The following is a 14953-nucleotide window of genomic DNA, read 5'->3' on the forward strand; positions in this document are numbered from 1 at the left end:
AAATATAAAATATTAATCTGTAAATTCGATGCACCTACCCAGACAATCAAGTTAATCTAAAAGCGTCACGGAATGCATTCCAAACGTACTTCAAATGCTCCTGGACTGTGTGTGTCCTTGTAAATTTAAACGGTGTAGTTAATAACCGTTAATTAGTCCAATAGTAGCGGGCCGGGTTTTACAGGTCCAATGACAGCATTAGATAATGGCTCTATTTGAAAGTTGAGAGGGTTGTTCATTGCTTTCCCAATAGCCACTAGCGCTTTTCTCTCAACACTTTGGCGCCAAACACTCCCACTCCCAGAGATACACACCAACACGCATTAGAAACACCTAAATATCTCCTCATGGATTTGGATGCTCCACTTGATTTCGAAACTGAAGACCCGCTTCGTTCTTCCACTCTTGTTAACAATAAAAGGTTTTTACTTTTCAACTAAAAATTGTGGCCTTTTTTTTTTTTTTTTAAATGTGTATTTGTAAAGTTATTATGTTTAAATTCTCATCGGTGTATGTAGGATTTTTTTATCTTTTTTTTTTTTTTTTTTTTTTTGGGGGGGGGGGGGGGGGGGGGGGGGGGGCGGTGGTGGGTGTGTGCGCGCGGTGGTGTTGGATTTATGGGTTTTTTAATTTAGGATTTTACTTTGAAACCATTCCATGCTATACAAAATCTCTTTTCTTGAAAAATATTGTAATTTTATCTTTTATGTTAAATTTTACTATTGAGTGGTTAGGGTTATTGGGGTTTTGTTATTATTGCTTGTCGTGTAATTTTCTCATATTTTCATTATATCTACTCTTGATGATTTTGTTTCATGAATCAAGCTTCTTATTTGTGCTCTGTAAATTTTTCACACTGTCAAGTAAAACATCTTTTCCCTTTTTTTGTTATATTAACTACAGTTTTTTTTTTTTTAAATTTAATTTCTAATATATTTGCTTGAATTTTAAAATTTAAAATTTTATTCAGAACCCAATTGTAGCATGACCTTTTTGTTTTTTTTTTTTTTTTTTTTTTGCATCGAAGTTTATGACTTGGTAGAGATTTCCAGATTGAGTTAACTAAATTATGCCCTCCTTTTCATCAATATTGATTGAAGGAATGTTGAATCTAAGTTAATTTACCCTATAAATTGAACATAAACTGATTGTTAGAGTCTAGCTTTTGAATTGCATTGATCACATTGTTTAGTAATTGGTCAAATGTAATTCATTATATACTGTTAATGCATTTCTTTCCTGTATTAACCAGGAAAAAGATTATTGGCTTAGATGATCTTTTAACTGATCACTACAAGCAGAAACGTAAACTGATTGAGAAGGCAAAAAAGCGGGCAAAAGCCAAAAAAAACTATAATTCTGATGAGGATGAGAATAGCAAGGAAGCTCTGCTATCTAACATTGTTAACAGTTGCCAAAATCAGGCATGATAAGTTTTCTTTCAGCTGTTTATTCTAATTTTATTAGTGCGTTATGTCTTTTGTATTGAAACTGAAGAGACAAAACTATTTTTATGTAGATGGAAGATATAAGTGGTGAGGAAGAGATTGCTGAGTGGGGCTTACAGGTTTTTGGGGATCAGGTTTGTGTGATATGTTAATATTTTTGTGCAACCCTTCTTAACTTAATGCTTAATGATTTGAAGATTCTAATAGGAACACTATTTTATGGAGATTTTTTTTGGTCAATTGCAGAAAACACCACCATGTTTAGTTCCTAAGCTAGAAGGTTGCCAGCTTTTGCAGTCTTTCGCAAACAATGAAGTCAACTCTTTCGTGGAACTCAGCAACGAAAAAGGTTATTTATTTCTGTCCATATGTGCTTTCTTGTTGTTTATCTTGGATCATACTACATGTATCATGTATGTTGACTTGCGATCTTTGTTTGGACTTGAACAACAACAAAGTGATATTGTATTGCTACTAACAACAGTGCAAACTACTGCAGAGGGCATTGCCGCATTGGTGGTGTTATTAGAGGGAAAGCCCCAATAACTCAATTAAAAAAAATTTGTTCCTTTTCTTTGGAAAGAGACTTGGATATTATCTTTTATCTTGAGAATCAATGTCCTTCCCTATATTTAATGCTTAACTGTCTAAAAGCTTGTAGGTTGTTTTAGGAAAGAAACTCCGTGTTTAGGTAAATTGCTTCTCACCATAAGTGGTAATTTCATGATCTTGATTTACTTAAGGGCTTATGTCAACTCTCAAGTTTTTCATTGGAACTTTCTCTTAACGAGAGGTCTCTGTTCAATAATTGCCAATTCCATTTTTCCAATTTGACTTTGGCTTTGTTTGCATTTCAAGGAGATGATTGAGTCTTGAAACTAACATGGCTACAGTTGACATTATTAAAAAAACATGAGTTACTTCAACTCAAGTAGAAACTAGGTTAAAGTTGGGTACATCCTCAAATTTCAAGGTTGAGCAATTGGTCAAATTGTGGAAAGTTGAAAGGTAGGAGTTAGAATTTTACACGTAGGCACCGCAAGTAGTTCTAGTTGATTGATGAGCATTTGTTACGTTAATTGACTTAGGGTGTCCTTTTTGTTAAAATTGGTATTTGAGTTGTTGGATTAAATACAGTCCATGCTTCGAGTAAATATGAGCTCTTTTCATTGAATTGGGTCATTATATCAATCCAATGGGTAAGGTATCATTTTTTTCTCATCTAAAAAAATTTCTTCCTTATTTTTTTCTCCCTCATGTTTTTTTAGAGAGTTTAGAGATAAAACTTACTAACCCTGACTAGAGAACTTTTTCACCGAGCACTTATTTGAGCTCATATTTGGTTCTTCATTACCTAAAAGTGGAGGTAAGCTTTCTCCTTGAAGGTTAGGCTTTTCTAGTGTAATTCCTTGTTGAATTCTAATACTTGGTCCTTGTACTCATGTCTTTAGGAACTGAGGTACTAGGATTTCAGGGTAGGAAGAGGCTTCGATTTGATGATGCCGTTATAGAATCTTCAAGGCCTAGCATAGGACGGATGATGAAGCAAAGATATAGGTTTACTCAGGTAGGGACTACCTCAACATCTCCTCAATCTATTTTAATCGTAGCTCCAACATCTTCTTGTCTAATGGTGATTTCAATGAATTCACCTACTCAAGTGGCTGAGGAGACCACACCTAGCCTAGTTCCCAACTAATCACCTCTAGCACTTGCTCTAGAAAAGGGACCTGAGAGTGAGGGGAAGCCCCAAGCATGTGCATGCAACATATGTCATGGGCCAATTTCTCCAATCTGTGTCCTTTGAAGAGGGTGAGAAAATATGCCAGCTCAGTTATGAGGACTTGATCAACTTGGCCATTACTGATGCTCATCGAATAAGTTGTTTACTCTTGAGCTTCATTTCCTTGGCCAAATTCTAGGTGTAAGATTTTCCTTTACTTTTCAGGCTGCATTCATGTTTTCTTTAGCTCGGGATAAAGCTACCAAATTTTCAGTAGATCAAAAGAGACTCCTACTTGAACGTGAAACTTTCTAAAGAGAATAGTTGAGTTGGAGAAGCAATTGGCTTTTGAGAGGGCTTCAGTGGTCTTTGAGAGGGCAATGTCCGCTAAGCTGTTGGTAAAGTTAGAAAGCATGGAAGAGCAACTTGAGGATGCCAACATAGCTATGGAAATACAAAAGAAGAAAAATTTTGATCTTGTTGAAGTTATGGATACAATCCCTGCCCCTGAGAAGGTTGTTGTTGAGGCATTCCAACATTCTTTGAGTTCACTGGTATAAAAGATGACAAATATTTTAAAGGAGTAAATGACTGTCGGGCAGAGATTACTGATCACTAACCAGGGCTTGACTTAAGTCTTCTTGACCAGGAACAGCATATCTCTGGAACTGAAAAACAATGTTGAGACTATTGCTACCTGTATTAACCTATTTGATGTCCGATGCTACCACCTAACTACTCAATTAGTTAGGACTTTTACAGGACTTGCGACTTCTTGTTTGGTTTTTTTGTACACCGCTTTAGATTTTTGCAACGACTATCTTTAACTACTTGTGACTTCTATAATCTTTGCTTTCACGGGTTTATGAAGAATGGTAATAACTATTGTGTTACTTCTGCCCTTTCTAACTGTTCTAGTCCTTTACGATACTAATCTAGGGCTTTACTTGGAACTTTAGTGTCAAGTATGACTTACCTTTTTGTTGGGCAAAGGGCCTACTCAGGGCCCTCCTCTCTCTTAGATTTGTAGGCCAAAGTATCATTTCAAGGCTTTCCCTTTTTCAGTTTGATAGGATGTAGGGTGCTTCCTCATGAATGTTTTAAGCTTTCTCCTTGTATTTCCTCATGAGAAAATAGACTTGTGGATATTGTTTATTGTGTGGTTTTAATATCAAAATAGCTTGTTGCACCCGTTCAATGTGGAAATGTTGACACTGGATCTTGCGTAGAACTTGAATGTTGTTTGTTCGATTTTGTTTCTTCAAAAAAGAAAGCTATCATGAAGGGCATTAATACAGTTGCCAGCATGTAACTTGACGGTCAAATTGAAAGTTTGTTTTATTGAAAGTATTTTACAGACTGTCATAAGCTAAGAACTCATGTATATATTTTCTCTTAGCAAATCCCTAATTAAGTGGTTAGGTTTTTTCAGAAGAGTACCTCCACACCTTGAAAAGTTTTAATGTGGAGTGGTTAACTGTCTTGGTTTCCTCGAGGTTCATGTTGATACAATTTTACTATTGAGCTAATCTTCTAATTTAGGATGGAAGACCGGTTTGGAAATTTTTATTTCTTGTGTCTGAGTTGACCAGCCCATGTTTGAACTTGCATTTTTGGGAGCTTACTTGGCTTAGCTGTCTTGGCCAGCAAACTTCCAAGCTAGAACAATTTCTGTCATTACATGCTTTCTTGTTGTGTCACAAATCGTACTACACCTATGTAAATTTATATGTGTTTACAGCAGCATGAGATTGATGTATATTCTGATAGGTTGGAGGCAGTGTGCATATGGGTAAAGAGAACATTTTGTTACCTCATTGATTTATTCTTGCAGGAGACTCTTTCCTTGAAGGATTGTTGGTTAACGGGTGGCTTTCAAAATTGGTCTTTGCAACTGGTCAAGTAGAAAAATCAATAGCCACATGGACTTTTAATCTGAGTGAGTATATCTAGCTTGTCCATTTAATAGCCACATGACTTTTTCTCGTCTGCTTATTGTTTGGGTTATCAGTTCTATATTCATCAGAAGAAGAGTTAAGGACATCTGCCTGCGACTTCTGGTGTACCATTCTCTCATATAAAAATGAGGTGAGCTTGATCTTCATTTCTGTTGATTGAATGCAAATTTCTTTATGTATTGTACAAGAGTTTACTGGTCAATATTTTTTCCTTCGGCATCCTATGAATGCAAGTAACCATGTTTTCTGTTGTCATGCCTTATTAGGGTGATGCACATGCACAGCCTGTTATAATTGATTGGTTTCCCAGCTACTCTGAACTTCACAGAGCTCTTGTAACATATGGATATTCATTTAATTTTTTATCCACTGTAGGATTAGTTAATAAAGGTAAGCTCTCTTATTTCTTTGTTTTTAGAAAACATTTGAATGTATAAGAGAATTTTTGGCATGTATATTGCTTTCTGACATTCATCTAACGTTTAAGTTAGTTGGGGTAACATTCTACTTTTGTTATTCAGTATCATGCAATAAATACTATTAGTAGTGGCCTGAGAAATGAACTCCACCAATAACATATTCTACAGACTCTTTCTCTTCTTTCCTTTTTCTTTTTTTCCAATCCTAACATTGTAATGCTACAAGTTTAACACTTCACATGGTTTAGAGTATTAGGGTCCGCTTGGGAGTTTCATGGTAGCGGTTATAAGAGTAAACCACCGTAGCGGTTTTGAGGGTAAACCATCGTAGTGGTTTTGAAAGGTTTTTAATAGCAGTTTTTAAAACACCCAACCTGTGCTTGAGAGTTTATTTTCCAGCGGTTTTAACAGTTTTTTTTAAATGATAAATTTACATATATGCTCATAAAAATACCTCAACTCTAACCAGAACTTGGGAGTTTTGTTTTTTCAATTATAAGGTAAGAGTTCTTTATTTGTTTTCTATTTATTAGTATTTTATAACTTCAAATGTGATAAAGTCTTTTTATCCTTCTTCACCATTCTTTGTCGCATCTGGAATAATTGAAAATTTGTAACTCCACTTCTCCAAGAAAGCATCCAGAAATGAGATTTTAATAATTTTTTTTATTTTATGATTGCTTAAAATTATTTTATATTTAATATGGTTGAAGACATGCATAATATGGTTAATTTTTTTTCTTTTTTTGGATATAATTGAGATAGTTTTATAGTGGATAGAGTATTTGTGAAATAAAATTTTAAAACCAACGAAAACACCCGATTTGGGGTGTTTTGTAAACCCCTCAAAAATACACTACACTGGTTTTGGGGGGTTTTTGAGCCGGTGAAAACCAGTTCATAAAAAATCTGACAAGTAATGGTTTTAAAACACCTCAAAACCAGTGGAAAAAAAAACTCCCAAGCAAACCCTAGTGTATTAGGTTTTTATTTGGCGTATTACTGTACTTTTATGATTCTGTATCATGCCATAACTGAGAAATTAACTCCAGGAAACACATTCTACAAATTCTTTTCCCTTCTCTTGCCTTTTTCTTATTCTTTAACTCTTGCTATTATAAAACAAGTTTCAAATTTCAACTAGAACAGGTTTTGGCGTTAAGTTTTTCATCATGCAATGTTCTATTGGTGATTGACTGACAACTAGTTATGGTTGTTTGCATATGTAGTAAACGACTAGACACTGAGAATTTAGTGGTATACAGTATAAGGAAAACATGGAATTATGGTGTCTAACATGGTTTTGTCACCTAGAGTCCTCTCTGCATGTGTTTATAGTGACAAAGGATGCTGTATTTGAAGTATATTTCTGTTAAATGGTAAGTTTAGTTTCTCTTTGGGGCGTGTAAAAATATAGGTTACCTATTAAAAAAAGGATACAAATTTATAGGATTTTTTTATTGGCTTTGTCAAACGCCATGTTGTTGTCAATATAATTTATAGGTTGCTAGGCAACTTGTTTGTCAATGCAACAAGAAATTGAAGATGATAATATTTATTTCTTATGAATGCCATTCTCCATTCATTTTCATTTTTCCATTTAGATTTTTGTCTCTCTAACTGTAAATTGAAGTTTTTATTCAGTTGAGTTTTGTTGTCCTAGTACAGGACTTCCTGACACCACATATAATTCTTGATAGTACATCATATCAATACTGTATATTTTTGGTGTATCTCTTTTTTTAGTTGGTATTGGACATTATGATAAATATTTTGTATTTTTCTGCAAATTTTTTATTTATCTGCTGTTCCTTGCGGTATAAGGATACCTATGAGATGCTTTTTATTATCAGGGAAATTCTTGCCACCATTATAATTCTGGTCTTCTCACAACAAAATCATGTTTTACTTTCAGATTCTAGTTGTAGAGGGCCACCACAAAATCTAATAGCGTGGATCAAATTTACAGCTGCTTGTTGTCAAGTAAGGTATGTGACAGATACATGCAAGTGCAATTCCGTTGGTGGAATTGAAGTCTTTTTTCACATGGTTAATATACAAGCTGTAGCCGAAAAATATTGGTTTTTTCTTCAATTTTTGAGGTTAACATTGTTCTATTTCCTTTCAGGGGTAAAAAGTCAATATTTTCGACTGAAGAAGCTGAAATGTTAGTTGATGCTGTTATTTGTCTATTTTAGACCGCCAGCTTCTAGTTTTGTCAGTGCCATCTGCATCAATGCCTGCAATCGGCTATCAGTTACTTCACAGAGCAAGAATGGAATACCAGCTGTGAGAAAATAGCAAAATCTCTCGCTCACAGGTAATTGCCTTATAGATTCTATGCGATGTGACAAATAACAAAGTTTTTAAGGTCTTATTACCTTAAATATCTTGGTTTAATATGTTTTTCACAAAGGTTCTTCTAATTAATTGTAGATACCAGAATATTGAGACTGTTGTGGTAGTTTGTTGTTTCCTTTGATAAAATAAAATAAAAAAAATAAAAACTCTAAATAATTGCAAATCTAAGGACAATTACTCAAGCTCTTTGCTAAAGCTAAAAGCAGGAGAAGGAGGGTGTAGCCTTTTCGCTTCTTTTTGTTTTGCAGCAAATCCTGAGATATTCATTAGATTCTCATGCCAAATGTTTTTCATAGAAAAAGAAAGTGTATACATGGTGGTGCTGGAGATATTGTTGTGTGGCTGAACTTGAAGTTCTGTAACTTTGTTTTTGTGGGGATTGGGCTATTGCTGCTGGTGTTTGCTATTGTGGTGGTGATGGTAATGTCATATCATATTGTTTGTTTTGATGAAGATGATCTGGTGTTTTTGTTAAAAGTAAAACTTTGCTTTCAGAATTAGGAACTTCCTGTCTCCATTAAAAATATATCATCCCTTCTGCTGAAAAAGTGTTAACATTCCCAGCATTATGATCTTGTTTTTTATGCTTCTGAATGTGAAGAGAATTATTCTCAACATGCCATGAGTGGCGCTTGAGATCTGACATTTAAATAATTGAAATCAGTAATTCTCTTCTATTACTTGTTGGCATTTGATTACTGGAATCATTGAGCATTGATACGGTTACAGTTCTATTTTGCCTGTGGTGTAATTACTTTTCCTTTTTCTTATTCTTGGTGATTGATTATTTTCTTGCGAATGTAGGGTCCCTTTGGACTTAAACTGCTTGCGAACTGTGGACTGCATATCAGGAGTCAACATCCGTAGTAAGCACCTCAGAAGTGCAATTGCCTATCAAATTCTCGTTCACTGTTTCGATAATCAGGTAATCCATGTCCTTCTGCATTTTAACTCAAATGTGTGTAGCATTAAATGAACAATTTTCCATGTGAAGAAAGAGAAGTGAGTAGCAGTCATCTTATCTGAACATGACAAAAGCCTCTTGATGATGCAAACTCAAGATTTTTATCCGTGATATTTACTGATTGATTTTCTCGTATTGTGGATTTGCTTCAATATGTTTTGCTAATAGTCGAATTATAGCATGCTTGAGTGATCCTATAAACGATGTCTTGCTCTTTTTTCCAGGATATTTTGAATTTGCTGTACTTTTTTCTTAGTCTTCTCTGTTTCATTAATGCTCTCTACGCAACCCATGGTCCTATCTCAATTTAGTTATATCTCTGGCTACTGCAAAGGCATTTGTACATGATTTGACGTAAAACAACTCACATGAATATGAGAATTCTTTGAAGAAACTGTGTATAAAACAATTGTTTCTTAAGTAAGCAATAATTTTTTCTGTCAAGTGATTACATGCATTTTTTGAGGCAAATATAATACAATCTAACAGTACATTTTGCAATTTTCTCAGGCTTTCAATGAAGAGGAAATTCTGAATTTGCTTATTACAATCAATGTGAAAGACAGAAATTGTGATCTTTTCAAGATGTATGTATACTTGGTTTTGACAGAGAACTGGCTTTTGTCATGTCCAAAGTTCGAAGAAAAGCCAGTGATAAATGAAATGTGGGGTGTTTATCTTCGGAATTGTTCTTGTCAAATCTCTAGCACAGATTTAAGGCCTTACGCGTCAAAGGTGTGCAATAAAACATTTTTCTTATCTGACATTTTGATGACTTACATTATATAACTTTTTTCCCGTTGGCAGGTTCGTAATAAGGCATCATATCTTCTACAAGGTCCCATCAACAATTAATTTTTAGGAGTTTTAAGGAAAACAATTGCTCTGAGGAAAGGTATGACAGCAGCATACAGAAGATTAAAACTCTTTAGCAGTGAATGATCAATAATTGCTAATACCGTGTTTTAGCTAAAAAGACGAGTTGCTATCACCACAAGATTTGTCCAAAAAGAGTATCAAATACTTTGATGTATATATATATATTGTAGAAGCACCTTCTGACTCTGGCATTTGGTGTTCGCAGGGTAGTTCTTGGGGAAGTGATATTAAGCATAGGTGGTGGAAGTTTCATTATCAGATAATTCCCAGTCTTTTGATATGAATCTGCTTGATTCTTAGGCATCAATTTTGAAAGCATCCACTGGAGTGAGAGTGCCAATTTGATGAGCTACTCAATTTAACAATAATGTACAGGATAATTTGAGTACTATTATGATATCTAGCTTATGTCTTTATGTCTTTATTGCTTTATTGTGGTGTAGATTCCATGTCTCAAGTTCTGGTTTGCATTCTGCATTCATTTGAAGTAGTAATGTTTTTAGAATTACAGGATTGGTCCTGAAAGTTAGCTAAATCATGAATGGATGGACCTTTAAATTTCAGATGAACGTGTAAAATATATAAAAGGATGAGATGAGATCTTTAAATGTGCAACATTTTTAATCTTGTCAATAGGATTGATCCAGCAGATGGAACTCAACTTGGTTAATAAAATATTAAAGAAGTCCAACACTTCATTAAATGCACGAATCTAGAAAAATTATTGCCCGAGCATAAACAATTATTAATTTATTCATGCTCTTTTCTTAAAAACACTAACCCTCATCTTCTGTCTCTAAGAAAATAAAAATTAAGCACACTATAAGCCCTTTTCCATATCTGTACAAATAGAATAGTATTTATATAGAATGGCCTGAACAACTGAGCCTTAGGCGGCAAACGTGCCATAATGGCCCGGACAAAGGGTTGCGATCTCGTGAGGGGCAGATAACTCCAAAAACCCATCCTCAGTTCAGATTGTAGGTTTCAATTTGTCTATATGAAACTGGAATTGTTTGTAATCGTCTATCAACCACACAACGGTGATTTCGTTCTCGAACCTTATACACACCGCCTGTCACACTATGGGAGTTGGCCATGCTTGAAATTGTTACCTTATTATTTTATCTTCGTCTAATGATTTACAAAATATTCTTATCATGGAACTTTTTAGAGGAATATTTTTTTAAACAAAATAAAAGGAGAAAAAGGACTAAAGAAACAAATTGATTTATATAAATTGGGACCAACATGTTTAAATGATTAAAAAGGATCAATTTTAAGTTTCTTGGTATTAGCTTGGAGCCAAATTTTGCAAAAAGTTGAATATCTTAATCTTAAATTCTTAACAAAAAAGACACAGCCTCGGAACGAGGTTCGGAAATTTAAACTTAGGTTCCTAGTCGACTAATGTGCGCATAGTCCCTTTGCCTCGGAGAGCCGTTGGTCGTCCGAACCTCCTTCCAACCACTTTGCCTTTAGCTTGTGCCTTGCCTTTCTCTTTCTCTTCATTTTCTTTCCCATCCTTTCCCTCAAATTATTCCATTCTAATTCTTTATTTCACAGCCAAAGTAGAGATAGAGACACAGAAAAGAAAGTAAAAAAAAAATTGGGTTTGATTGTTTTGTTGTTATATTATAGTTTATAACTGAGTTCCAGGGTTTCCTGTAGACATAGCACTTCAGAATTTCATTTCTTGATTACCAGTTTATGTTACTGGGTTTGAGTTAGGAGAAAATGAAAGGTGAAAGAATGGCAAAGAGATCAACTTTTGGTAGCATAGTGAGGAAGAGGCTCTCTGACATTACAAATTCACAGTCACATTCACAACCCAAAGCATTGACCCATGAAGATAAGCCTTCTCAGGTTTCTCCAGCAACGGAGGATCTCATTAGCAAACTAATCAAGGTATAATTTTTAACTGGTTTCTTTAAATTCTGAATTCTTTATCACTGTATGTGGGTTACTATTACTATAGGTTTTTTAATCAATTGAGGAGGTATTCTTTGTTTCTTTGATGTGGATCTACTTATACTAATGGTTTTTCTTCTGTTCTGTGCCTTGTGAGCAGGAAAAGATGACATTGATGAAACTTATTGATGAGAGAAAGTATCCTTTCGTAGTTCTGTTTTTGAGAAGATATGAAGTGAAAAAAAATATATATATATCTTTGTTTCTCTTTTTTTTTTTTTTTTTTTTTTTTTGAAGTTTTAAACTTATAATTAACTTCAGGTCTTGTGATTCTTTTAGAAAATTAATACAACAAATTACATCAGAATTGAAATTTGTTCATATTTTATCTCCTTAATGGTTTTCTTAATTTTGATTAATCAGTAAAATCATTGAATTGAGTGGAAATGAGTTGCAGAATCTGAAAATCAACCTTCAGAAATTGCAGCTGCAGAACTGGAATCTTGCCCAATCGAACAGCCAAATGCAAGCGGTCTGTTTGCTTTAACATTATCTGGAAAGGGTAAATCTCATTTATAGAATTATATGAGTAAAACTGACTCTACATTCTTTTCGTTTCACAGGAGCTAAATTTAGGGAGAGAGAAGGTAGGTTTATAATTTTTAATTCCTGATTCAATACAAGTCTGTTTTTGATTTGGAAACAAGTCTTTTTCAAGCTCACTTTTTTTGTCTGACTCCAAACATTTCATTCTGATCATTCAGACGAAAGCACTACAGCATGAACTCCTATGCAAAGAGGCTTTACTTAAAGCAAAAAATATGGAAAAAGAGGTTAGTTTTGATCTTGTGTTTATCAGAGAATGTTTTTAACATGACATGCTCCAATTTTTACCATCACAAAAACTTTTGCTACATAGCAACATTACCAAAACCAGGGTTAATTTTTACTGTTTTATCAATCAGGGTTTAGTATTAATAAATTCTACTTATTTGTCAGTATCATCAGCATAAAAATTCTATTATGGTGGTATGGTAGAGGTGAAGAAATTTATAGCATACAAGAATAAGTGCCTTGAGAATTTTTTGTTTATACACATTATGTTTGGTTTCAGTATCATAACTCCATTAAGTTTCTGTTTCTTATAAACATTATTGTGGCCGGACGTTTATTCCCCCTCCTGGGCAGCATAAAAACCTACCAACAATAAATGACTGTTCACACTCTTGGTGATGTTAACTACTATACTTCAATGACAATCTAAGCAACGACTGTAAGTAATAATTTGTGAATCCCCATAAAATTAGGAATAATTTAACCTGAAAATATAATTTGAACAAGTTAAGTATTGGTTAATTCTCCTTTTCTTTTGCAGGTGAAAACTGATTTGAACTGTGCCAACACTGGCTTCCAGGTCTCTAAGCTATTTTCAGAGTTATTTGTTTGCTATCTTCTGAACAATTCACTCATCTCAACTATACTATAACTTTCACCTCATTTTACTTTGTTGATTTAAGGAAGGAGAGGACGTAGCAGGAGAATGTTTGCCTAAAGCTAATGATGATGACAAACCTTGTAGCCGCAACAGAAGGCGTGCTGCAAGAAGTAAATGTAATTATCAGAACATAAAATGACTCATCTTAATTTTTGGGACTTCCTTTCTTCTAATGTGTTAACTTACTTAAGGTAATTACATGCAGCTATGGGCCCCTCTACTACGCATAGAATAGTTGGAGATAAAGAGAAGATTGAAAACAAAAGGTTAGTTGATACATTTTTTGTTATTAATATTGTAAGTTCTAATACTGTTTTGATGGCATCATTGGCATACTTCTAGTCAACCTATTAATATGTCATTTACTGAATATGCAATCTGTCTAAGCTGTTGTTCAAAAGCGATCTACTACAACTTATCTTTTGTTCTTCGCAGGCGTTGTTTGAGGAGACAATCTGCTAGGTTCAAGTCCCTCGAGCGAGGACCTACAGAAAACTTGTTTGAGATTGAAGACACTAAGCTTCCTGCAACTCAGCCACTTGATGATCCAATGCAGGAAGATGGTTTCACCCAAGTTGGTTCATCTACTGCTACAACTGAAGAAACTTGTGGCTTAAGAAATAAGGTGCAAGTTCCACAGAGATCTTCAATTGGAAGACCATTACGCAGAGCAGCAGAGAAGGTTCAATCCTACAAAGAAGTTCCACTTAATGTTAAAATGCGGAGATCTGGGTAAAAGTAATTGCATGTTTCATACATCTTGTAACCTATGATATTGTTGTATTAAAATGTTGTGATTATTTGGTTTTTTTATTAGATTGCATGATTGGTTTGTAGTAGTGCAAAAGGGCTTGTGAAGTGTGAATCTGTGATGATGATAGATTGATTAATTTAGCTCATCCAGTGTTTTCTTCATAAACAACACTATTCTTTTACAACTCTTCCTTTCTTCTTTCAGATTTTTGCCTATTGTTAGCAACTCATATAAAATGGTACCAATTTCAGTGCAGCCATGAGAAGTAATATAATACCTTACTTGTTACGGATCAGACATATGCCAACTACTCAAAAAAAAAACTCAGTTAATATAAGTATTGTTTACTCACCCTTATAAGTTCAAGACCTAACTCATATTCATCCGAAATAGAACCACAACACTAAACACATTTATTAGTGTAAAATAAGCTTCTCACCTGATATGGCACCAATTGATAAATGATTCATAGGTCAACTTAGAATGTTCGTCGTATTCTTCTTTAAACAGTTTCTTTCTCTTATTTTGTTTGTGTTCATGGGTCAAACAGAATTGAAACTGTGGCCTGTTAGAATGAAAAAAGGCCAAGCCACTGGGGCAAGCCCAAGTCCATTTAGGAACTTTCTGCAAGACTGCAACCGAATTTAAAAAAACAAAGCCAATATGATTGATTTAAATTAATTGTTTTGTGTATTTATAGAAAATGAAGATTGATGGGAGTCAATCCCAAGGAGTTGGTCTAGTGGTTAAGGAGGTTTATTTCTTTTTTTTTTGAGTTTCTGGATTCAAACCTTGGGATCACCTATCACAATAACATTGTGATTTACTTGGTCCTTTGCACTTGTAAGGTGTTCAATGAACCCCAGAAATTAGTTGAGATATGCGTAAACTGGCCCTAACTCCCTAATTACAAAAAAAAAAAAAAAAATGAAGATGGATTGGAGTGTGAAAATTCAAAGCGAAAATTAATATAAGATTATGTGATAGAGTTTTAAGATGATAGCGATGGTTCAATGAATATTAAAAAATGGATGGAAACAT

At 34.2% G+C, this 14953-nt stretch overlaps 2 protein-coding genes across 2 annotated transcripts; both read left to right on the forward strand.

The window, feature by feature from the left end:
• Nucleotides 1–265: 265 nt before the first annotated feature.
• Nucleotides 266–10287, forward strand: LOC116118353. The gene is made up of 12 exons (XM_031404340.1): nt 266–421; nt 1253–1424; nt 1520–1582; nt 1695–1797; nt 5006–5110; nt 5183–5259; nt 5396–5519; nt 7464–7536; nt 7677–7868; nt 8714–8834; nt 9384–9608; nt 9681–10287. Exons 1-9 carry the CDS (start codon nt 348–350, stop codon nt 7744–7746), a joined length of 861 nt encoding a protein of 286 aa, XP_031260200.1. The 5' UTR covers nt 266–347; the 3' UTR covers nt 7747–7868; nt 8714–8834; nt 9384–9608; nt 9681–10287.
• A 997-nt stretch (nt 10288–11284) lies between these two features.
• LOC116118370 (shugoshin-1-like) lies at nt 11285–14075 on the forward strand. The gene is made up of 9 exons (XM_031404358.1): nt 11285–11660; nt 11824–11861; nt 12087–12195; nt 12287–12310; nt 12428–12496; nt 13039–13077; nt 13181–13274; nt 13364–13424; nt 13594–14075. The coding sequence occupies exons 1-9, from the start codon at nt 11490–11492 to the stop codon at nt 13892–13894; spliced, it is 906 nt and encodes a 301-aa protein (XP_031260218.1). The 5' UTR covers nt 11285–11489; the 3' UTR covers nt 13895–14075.
• Nucleotides 14076–14953: the final 878 nt, after the last annotated feature.

Source organism: Pistacia vera, unplaced genomic scaffold (genome assembly GCF_008641045.1).
Source record: "Pistacia vera cultivar Batoury unplaced genomic scaffold, PisVer_v2 Contig840, whole genome shotgun sequence".
In the NCBI taxonomy this organism is placed as follows: domain Eukaryota; kingdom Viridiplantae; phylum Streptophyta; class Magnoliopsida; order Sapindales; family Anacardiaceae; genus Pistacia; species Pistacia vera.